General features: G+C 38.2%; 1 protein-coding gene across 1 annotated transcript in view; it reads left to right on the top strand.

Annotated features, from left to right (window-relative positions):
* The window catches only part of NMUR2 (neuromedin U receptor 2), a 14,520-nt gene extending 4,978 nt beyond the window's left edge, over positions 1 to 9,542 (top strand). Inside the window, exons 2-4 of the mRNA XM_007115765.3 lie at positions 2,836 to 2,920; positions 5,131 to 5,256; positions 8,469 to 9,542. Of these exons, the coding sequence (XP_007115827.2) occupies positions 2,836 to 2,920; positions 5,131 to 5,256; positions 8,469 to 8,764 (507 nt within the window). The 3' untranslated portion in view covers positions 8,765 to 9,542. The remainder of the gene's footprint in view (positions 1 to 2,835; positions 2,921 to 5,130; positions 5,257 to 8,468) is intronic.
* The last annotated feature ends 1,031 nt before the right edge of the window (positions 9,543 to 10,573 follow it).

Below are 10,573 nucleotides of genomic sequence, written 5' to 3'. Positions count from 1 at the left end.
CCGCTGAGCCTGCGCGTCCGGAGCCTGTGCTCCGCAACGGGAGAGGCCACGGCAGAGGGAGGCCCGCATACCACAAAAAAAAAAAAAAAAATGCCTTTCAAGTAAATCCAGGACAATAATCAAAACCACAATATATGAAACTTTTTTTTTTTTGGCCATGCTGTGCAACTTGCAGGATCTCAGTCCCCCACCCAGGGAATGAACCCGGGCCATGGCAGTGAAAGCCCAGAATCCTAACCACTAGGCCACCAGAGAACTCCCAGAATCACAATCTATAACTTACTGAGTATCATGTGCCAGCCATTGAGTTAAGAACTATACCTGCATTATTTTGTTTTACTATTATATTAATAACATCACCTTTAGTTCGTGCCCATTTATTCCTAATAACTGCACGATATTTTCCCCTATTTTGTTCAAGGTCTAGGTGACTCCAAAGGGTCAAATCTCACAGAACTTTAATCCCTCACTTTCTGATGACATAGGTATATGTAGAGAACACCAATATATACAAGAGACAGATGTCCAGTTTTGTTAATCATCCACGTGGATACTTCAGGGCAGTGCAATGCTGAAAGCAACCTGACTTCTAGGAGCTTACATGTTTGTTAGAGACAGGATATTGATTTGTTGAACTTTGGAGGCAACTATTAATGATCTTTTCTTCCAAGTCTTGTTTAATTTTAAATACCTTCTCTAAAATATTCTGTAGGGACTTCCCTGGTGGCACAGTGGTTAAGAATCCACCTGCCAATGCAGGGGGCACGGGTTCGAGCCCTGGTCCAGGAAGATTCCACATGCCGTTGAGCAACTAAGCCCGCGAGGCATAGCCACTGAGCACGTGTGCCACAACTACTGAAGCCCAGGCACCTAGAGCCCGTGCTCGGCAACAAGAGAAGCCACCGCAATGAGAAGCCCATGCACTGCAACAAAGAGTAGCCCCCACTCGCCACAACTAGAGAAAGCCTACATGCAACAATGAAGACCCAATGCAGCCAAAAAGAATAAAATAAATAAATAAATTTATTAAAAATTAATTAATTCATTAAATATTCTGTAAAAATGCCATCTAGCCCAGGAAGCTCACTGCATCTTAGAGCATTCTGTTCCACTGTTGCACATAACCACACTAATTTCTTCTCTATCTTGAATTGAAATATGTCTCCCTATAATTCAATAAATTGATCCTAATCTACCCTGAGACTATATAAAACACGCTGAATTTTCCTTCCACTGATGGTCTTAGTTTGTCAAGACTTTCTACATTGCTAATGAGGGAACTCCAACTCAATCTGACAAAATATGAAAGAGAGCATAGACCTGAAAAATCCAGAGGGAGAGCTGGCTCTTGGGGAAGATTAATCCAGTAAGACACACAATGTCAGCAAGGACCTAACTTTATTTCTGTTTCTTTGCTCTTCTTTCTATGGTATTGGTTTCAACCTCCAAATCTGCATAGCAGTCCACTGGTGGCTCTAAGCACATTCCTTATGGTGAGGAAAAAACCAAAAAGCTCCCTCTGGTAGTTCCAATAAAAGAGAAATGAAACTTTCATTCCTAAACGTATAAGCAAATATCTGAAATCTCATTGGTCTCAATTATCCAATCACTGTGACTGAAGGATAGCAGCTAAGTTATCTAGGGACTAAACCTGTATCTGGAGATGGGATCATTCCCACCCAAATTAATAACTCTGAAATGGAGAAGGAGTAAATCCACTAGGAAAATCAGGGCACGATTGGTAAGAGAAGAGGAGAATAAATGCTGGAGAACCAATCGGCAAATATATACTATATTATCTTCTAGATATATGATGGTAGTTTATCATGAGACCTTAAAGCTTTTTTTATCTGGCTGACTATCACCACAAATTAGAAACATATGAATTAAAGAGAAAGAATTCACAACTAGATGAATGATGTAGATCTTCAGTGGTATGTGTGTTCAGAGAAAGGAGAGGACATTGGGCTACAGTGGCCACAAAAGTCTTCCAGGAGTAGGTGGGACTTAAACTGGGCAAGAGAGATTGCATGTACAGGAAATGTTAATATTTGAAATTTCCAGATGCTACTTTAAGGATCACCATATCTTCCAACAAGGAAGAGTATATTTTAACATCTAAACTCGGAAACACATATACCCTTATGGGTAATATTTGTAAAGCAGGGTTTCCCAAATTGTGCTTCTCAAGATGGTACCAGGTGTGCCACTGAAATGGGTTGGGAAGGGTATTGTTTAGTCAAAGAAGCACTATCCCCTTTGAGGGTGGGAGATGTGGGATGTGCAAGGTAGGGGTGGAGGAAAGGTGATACATTGTCCCCCATGGAAATGTGTAATGTCCATTAGCATTTTAAGGCTCTTAGAAGACCCAAAATAAAGACTATAAACTTCATGAAGCAGAAATAATACCTGGTTTTGTTTTCTACTGCCTACCCACCGCATGGCAGAGGAATGTCATTCTAATAGATGTCTAATAATTATTGAATAAATGAATGGATGAATGAAAAAGCCTATCTAACATTTTTTAACTTCAGAATTTCTTATTTTTCATGGAATATCTATTAATATGCTACAAAACTAGGGTTCTACAGAGTAGCATAGGATAAATGGTTGCCTGGAACTTGGCCACAACCACCTATCCAGTTGAGTTAGGTGAACTTGATCCAACTCCACCTCCAACTTATTGTTAAACATATTCTTACATGTTAACAAATTCTTACATTTCTTTAAGTCCAGTTTTTTGTCTGCAAAATGAGTGTTAGAGTCACACTTCTCAGATCCTAATGGGAGGAAAAAATGTTTCCCTTTCTTTATATCTCTGCATTTCTCTTGCAGCTGAAGAAAGACCAACCCCTTGAAGCAGATGAAGTAACTGCAAATATACAAAGACCATCCAGAAAATCAGTCACTAAAATGCTGTGTGAGTCCTCCATTTTGTATTTTGCTTGTTTGTTAAAGCAAAGGAGTTATATTTGGTATTGATCAAGTGCTGCTGGGATCTGGATCAAAATTCTCCTGAAACGTAGTGTCATGTTCTGATCTTCTGTGGCTTACTCAAGCATCTGGGACCTGTCTATTTTGTTCTATTTTGGTTTTTAAACCTCAGAATAACACACTAAATTGCAACCATTGTAATACACTCTTTTCAATGCTTGGTAAATCATATCCACTCTAAGAGCATTTATGTATCTCTTTTCCCCCCCTAAAATGAGCAGGTGGTTCTTAACTGATTTTGTGTTATGGGTTTCTTTAAAAATATTGTGGAAACAGTGAATTCTCCACTCAGAAAGTGTACAAACGAACATACATCAAATGTTTTACAATACATTTCAGGGGGATCCTGAACCCCTGATACCCAAGCTTGGACTCCATGGGATCTTTTACTTCCAGAATAAGGACATCTGGCTAAGAATCCTTCTAAGTAGTCATTCCTCCTATGACATTGTATGATTTTTATATAAACGGTACACTCTTTTATATAGATACTTTAAAACACATCCAGGCACTGATCCACACTCTCCCAAAAGAATGTTATAAAAATATATGATCCAACTGGTTTAATGAGATACCAATCAATTAGAGAAAGGAGATTTATAATATACTTTCCAAGTCACAGCATGAAATTTGGAAGAAACAAATCCTCCAGGCTAATATGCATATGAAACACTCACTGTAACTACGTGATGTCTATGAACCAAAACAAAAAAACCCAAAAACCTGTGAGGTCACTGTATGTCTTTTCAACTCTACTAATCACCTTCTTGAAATTTTTTAGGCCCTGTTAGCACCTGACTTTCCCTACTAAGAAATCTAGTGTCTTCAATATTTCTCCCCATTTCTCTTTGATCATAATCTCTCTGATCATAATTTCTCACAAAAGGACTTGAAGTGTATTCACATTAAAGTCACAATGATAAAATATACTGTGAACTATCTGCCTTTGGGGGCAGAGAGTTTAATAATAACACGAATTAAATTTTTAACTAGAGGGAATTGTAGGCAGTAGTAAGCAGATTAGGAACTTTTTCTTGGGAGGTAAATTCAGAAGAATCTTCCAGATATTCCTGAAACCACATCATGCAGGCAGACAACTTACTCTGAGTATTTTAATGCCAACAGGAAACATATGTACTATTTACTATGGAAAACATCAAATGTGCTCTTGAGTACAGAGAATTGTAAAATGAACACCAAAATACCCATCACCCAGCTTTAAAAGTTATCAGCTCATCGCTCATCTTGTTTCCTCTATATCCCTATCTCTCCTTTAGCCCCTACTAGATTATTTTGAGGTAAATCTCAAGCCTTGAAAAGAAAGGAAAGGAAAGTATTTTACAACTTCAGGAGAGAAAAAAACATACATGTTTATTTTTCTGGAGAATAAATGCCCCTTAGAGAAACTATGGTAGCACCAATCTCTGTCTTGGGAGCTGAAAATAAGAAACTGGAAGGTGCAACTTCCTGTAAATCTGTAATCATTTCAAAACAAATGTAAAAACAAACGTAAAGGAAGTGGAAGGAATTCTGTGCTCTAGCAATTTATAATATAATAGACACATCCCCATCCCAATCCTAAGATGCTTGTATTATGCTCATGGTTGTTCGACCTTTCTCTTTCCCCTGATGACTTACAGAATTTTAAATGACTAAAATCATAGAAACTTCTAATTTTTTTCTAGAAAAACAAGATAAACTGATACCATACTTCATAGTTTGTTATTAATCTACAACTTTAAAGAACACCAAATTGCTTGAACACGATCATTTTACTTATATATCCAGTTTATGTGATTCCAACAGTCTACTTGCAACAAAATTTATTTTCCACAATAGAATGTTTTCAGAACTTTGAATACATTGAATACATTCTAAATATCCTGAAGGAAACTTACATTACACAAGAAATCTTTTACAACCATATGGAAAACTGATTTTCAATCCTATAACATTCATTCTTATGTTTACATATTCTATGTAGAGTCTCTTTAGGATCTAGTTGGCCTTTAGCAATTATAACTTAACAAAGATGGAGGGGAAATGCTAGAAGGAATGGATGAACTCAGTGTGGGCACTGTATACCTATTCTTGCTTTGACTGCCTTTTACTCTCCCCTTCATCATCCTTTTCCAGTTGTCTTGGTCTTAGTGTTTGCTATCTGTTGGGCCCCATTCCACATTGATCGGCTCTTCTTCAGCTTTGTGGAGGAGTGGATTGAATCCCTGGCTGCTGTGTTCAATCTCATCCATGTGGTATCAGGTAAAATTTAGCTCATTTGGGTGTATCACAGGTGTCCAGGTAACTGCAGCTTCTTCATCTTGCTTAGAGCAGTAGGTTCTATCTGTATATACCAATTTATCATGGGGATCTGCCATACTGTAATGAAGACCCTTGACTTTTATTTTATTTAAGTATTGACTAGGCATGTTACAGGTTCAAAAGATATACACCATATTACTATTTGAGACACTACTTTATGAAAGACCTCAACTCTAAGCTTGATGATTACAGCAGGAAAATGGTCAAAGGAATGATTCCTTTGGTTTTCCTTTCGATGGCCATGTGATTTAATTGGTTCTTATTTATTAAACATCCATGTCCCTGAAATCCTGTATTGTCTTCAGCAAGTGTTAGACCCTCATGAAAGCCAGCCAAAGGGTATTCATGGGGCCTCAAGGTCTGCTTTTAGGCTACTTTAATGCTGCTTGTTAAGGACACCATAGAATATGAGAGAGAGTGGTTGAAAGGTTACTAAATCAGAGGACCTGGATTTGCGTCTCAATACCACCATTTATATTCTGAGTGATACGCAGAATATGGATTCCTTCTTGCCAAAGTTTCCTCAACTGTAAGGTGGCAATAATGCCTGCTCTATACACAACACAGGCTGACAGTAAGAAGCAAATAAAATAATAGCTATTGAAGAACTTTTTAAGCTGTAAAATGCTATAGCCTATCTTCTACAACCATCACAAGTTTGTAAATTAGATATTATCATCAACATTTTATGCTTAAAAAACAGTTCTAAAAAGAAGAAATGGTAAAAACAAGGTTCAAGCTTCAGTCACCTAACTTCAAGTTCAGGGTTCTTTCCTCTACAATGGAGCAAAGAATGGACACCTGAGTCTTTCTTTCTCAGTCAGTGTAACTATTAGTCTTAGGGTCACACCACTTCCATCCCTCTACCTCTGCTAGTCACTGGATGGTTCTAGGGGCTCTTTATCAAAGACATCATTAAGGAAGAAAGATGAGATCAATTTATGCAAGTTAAGCTCCAGATGTGCACAGAACAAAAACAATAGCATTCATATGTATACTGAATACCATATATATTATCTATATTCTACAACCATCTTTTTTGTACTCAGCAGGGCTTGTGTACAGTTTATACCTGGACATTAGGACTTTCCTCCATGTTAAACTATTTATCATTCTGGACAAAAAATCAAAAATGTTTACAGCTCTGATCTTTGTAGTTAGTCTGAGAAAATGGGAGTGTTTATAAATAATATATACACTACTATATATAAAATAGATAACAAACAAGGACCTAATATATAGCACTGTATGGGAATTCTACTGTATAGACCTGTATAGGACCTACTGTATAGCACTGTATGGGAATTCCTACTGTATGGGAATTCTACTCAATACTAGAGTGGATATATGTATATGTATAACTGATTCACTTTGTTGCACACCTGAAACTAACACAACATTGTAAATCAACTATACTCTAATAAAAATTTTTTAAAACAAAATAAAATAAATTATTCTTAAAAAAAATTGGAAAACACACAAGATCACATGAGGCTTGATCTACACTTCTCCAGAGGCATCAAGACAACCATTTTAAGATTCCCAAGTTGTGCATTTACAATAACATTTTCCTGTTAAGATGTAATTTCTTCCTTCCCCACCTTGCCAACCAGATGATGTCTAAGCCTCTTAAATGCTACCCCAGAAATGGCCCCAACTTGCCTTTTGACCCTCAAGTTATAGTATTTTCATTCATAAACCATGCATTGAATGCTTGTCAAACTGGTGAATTAGGGATTTCTGTACATTCAGCATTATTCTTGCACAATAATCATAGCACACTGGTGCACACTAAGCCTTCTACTTGCAGCACTCTCTCCTCTCTTCCCCAATATCTCCTACCCATTTCATGGTCTCACTAGAGTCCAATCACCCCCATTAAATTTATCATGACCATTAGAGTTCTTGTGTTTATGCCATTATGTGAATTTCCATAGCATGACTGTTGGTATCACATATTTTGCTCTTTTCTTAACAGATACTGTTTGGTATCATCCTTTTGTTAATTACTGAAGTTAGGCATAAATCTTGTTCTGCAATACTATTCCAAGTCCTTGGAGAACAAAGTCTAAATCCACTACCTTCCAATGTGCCTCAAAGTCGTATAATGAGTTCAATCAGTATTTCTCTATTGAACAAATTAACTGTCTATAGAAATATTCCCCTCCTACACTCCTCCCTGCCCAATTCTGTCCACAGGGCATATGGCACTCTGAATGTCCTGAACTATATAAATGAGGACAACAATGAATGTGTTGAGGACAGCACCTATCACTTGTTTTATATGCTTATTCTCATCCCTTCTGTAGACAGTATCTCAATTTAATCCTCACAATAATCCAGGGAGGTGAGTTAAAAAGGTATTATCATTCCCATTTTACAGAGAAAAAGAAATTGAAGTGCCAGTTCTGTCCAGGGTCACAGAATAAGCAAAGGCCAAGATCAGAAACTAAGTCCTCTGATTCTCAACCTTAGGCTCCCCCTGGGCCTTGAGAAAATAGAATAGGATATGGTAATAAAGGAAAAGTGTATACCAACCAAGAAAATGGCAGTGTGCAAGACATTTGGTGGAGAAAACAAATGGAAAAATACAAATATTCAATAAGGTTGGAAATAAGGTGAGAAGAGCCATCAAGGGGAAAGGCTGGGTAGGGAAAGGACATTGCGGAGTACTTCTTTGAAGAGATATTTAGCAATTTAAGGAGTCTCAGCAGAGACTATGCCTTGACTGATTTACTATTCCTCCATTACTTGCAGTTTCAAATTATAGATTTAAGCAAAACATCAATGAGATTAAAAAAAAAAATCTCTCTTTCCTCTGATACTTAAGCATCTCTCGTTAATGCTATGGGAACATGTTCTTTGATTAAACAAGTGGGGATCAAAGGAAGTTGCCAAACATCTCAGAGAGATCCCATGCCAGCCTCAATTTTTCCAAGACTCTTTAATCTTTCTGGGTTTGATTCCTAAGCACACAGGTGGTAGATCTGTTCAGAGTATTTTGTATACTCAATTAGAGTCTTATGTATATTATCACTTCCAAATGAGGCAATCAAAGGGATTCAAGACCTTTGTTAAATATTTATGCTTCTCCCTGTCATACCTCTCCCCCAATTTCTCCTTGGCATGTCTCTTAATCCCCTGCATTCCAGGTGTCTTCTTCTACCTGAGCTCAGCTGTCAACCCCATTATCTACAACCTACTCTCCCGCCGCTTCCGAGCAGCACTCCGGAATGTGATCACTCCTTCCTGCAAACAGAGGCACTCCCAGAACCACCCACAGGGGCCATCTGTGCAGCAGAACATCTTCCTGACAGAATGTCACCTTGTGGAGCTGACTGAATATCTGGGTCCCCAGTTCCCTTGTCAGCTGTCCATCTGCAGCTCTCATTTCCCCACAGCCCTCTGTACTGGACAGGCATTAAGAAAGGAACTCTCAAAGAGTTGACATTCTTCTATGGCTCCACACTAGAGGGAGGGACATCCCATAATTTACACCTTCCTATATGATATTAAGGAGGTAAAATGACCCTTAGAACTTATATATCCAATTCTAGTTTTTTTTTTAACAAATGTGAAAATTGCTACTTAAATCTAGATCTAAAAGCCAGAACCTCCTGATTTTTAGTTAGCTTTCCACTATCTTAACTGCTTCATGCCCCTTTATTAGTTCATGAAAAGAACATGACTAGCAAAGCATGGCACCTATACTTTGAGTCATTTCCACTATTGGGAATGGTTTGTCCTGTTATTCACACTCTGAATCAGGCTGTCTTTCTTACAACCAGTGGTTCCTGTGAGACACAGAGGGAGACAGGGAGAAGCTGTTTATATGATTTGAGGGGTCCATGCCAGTTCTTCCATAGCAAGCTATTTACCCTACTGCCTCATATTGTGCCATTATAAGGTGATTCCTTGGAGTCCTGAAGCCTTTGACTTTGAGTCCTCCTGATAACACAGGAATGCTCCTCAGAACTATTATTCCCACCGTTCCAATCCCCAAGTCATTATCAGACATTCCTCACCAGGGGTGGAATTAGATACAAGTTCCACTTAGAGAAGAATGGGAAGAGGAAGAAGGCTATGGTGGAAGGTCCAAAGAATCAAACCATACCAAACATAAACTTAGTTGTTTCATAATTTGGTCTAGACTTGGATTTCTAATAACTTATGCCATAAGTTGACCCAGGTACGTCTACTGTCTCAGAACAGAGACAAGTCAAATGGTAACTACTGGTCTCAAACCCAAGACTGCCCCCTACTCAATCCTTCATTACCTCTATAACACTGTCACTCATATAATATGGGTAAAATCTACCTTCCAGACTCACCTTCCATTGTATCATCACAAATACTATATATTTCTACTCAAATTGAATTACTTGCTCTTATGAAAACACACCCCAGTTTCCCCAGCTGCATATATGTGTTTATAGAATGCCTTCTATATTTCCATTCTCCATCTGATGAGATCCTACCTATTCTTCAATGTCCAGCTCAAAGTGGTACCTCTTCCATGAAACTATGCTTGATTTATCCAAATAGAAGTGCTATCTGACTTTTCTATCAGTTTATGTCTCTTAAGCTCTTTCTTCACACTGCTCTGTATTTCCATGATTTATATTCTTGCTTTGCCACAATGTAAATCTGTCAAAGGCATGAAGCAGCCTGTGTTCCTTTCTGCTGTTACTGGAATCCTGACAATGTATCGATTACAATGGTAGATGTTCAATAAATATGTGATGAGTTGTCTCACATTCCAATGTACTGAGCCAAATAAACAGCTCCAAATGAAACCATGTTAAAGAGCTGAAAGACTACGATTCTGTTTCTGACAGGGTCACCTGACCTTCAGTTGGCCGTTTAATCAGCCATGATTATAACGGCATGCCTGCTGTGCCTGCCACATGAGAAGGCTCTTCTCAGCCCCAGGCTTTACTGATGCTGAAACATGCAAGCTCTAGCTTTTAGTCTCTTGAATTTTCTTTCCCCAAGTTGAAAGAACCATTCTACTAAAAAATGAGAATATTGGTCTCTGACATCATTTCCTAACTAAACAGTCGTCTTCAAAGTGATTCAATATATTTTTTAAATCTCCTAGCTAATTATAAGCCAACTTTAATGAATCTGAATTCTTAGTGATGATTTATGTTGGTGAGCAGAAATTCTCTGGTCATTTCAGAATTAAGTTGGGGGCTTCCTTGGTGGCGCAGTGGTTGAGAGCCCACCTGCCAATGCAGGGGACGCGGGTTCGTGC

The sequence above is a fragment of the Physeter macrocephalus genome, chromosome 8 (assembly GCF_002837175.3).
Source record: "Physeter macrocephalus isolate SW-GA chromosome 8, ASM283717v5, whole genome shotgun sequence".
Lineage (NCBI taxonomy): Eukaryota > Metazoa > Chordata > Mammalia > Artiodactyla > Physeteridae > Physeter > Physeter macrocephalus.
This window is presented reverse-complemented; position numbering and strand designations above follow the sequence as displayed.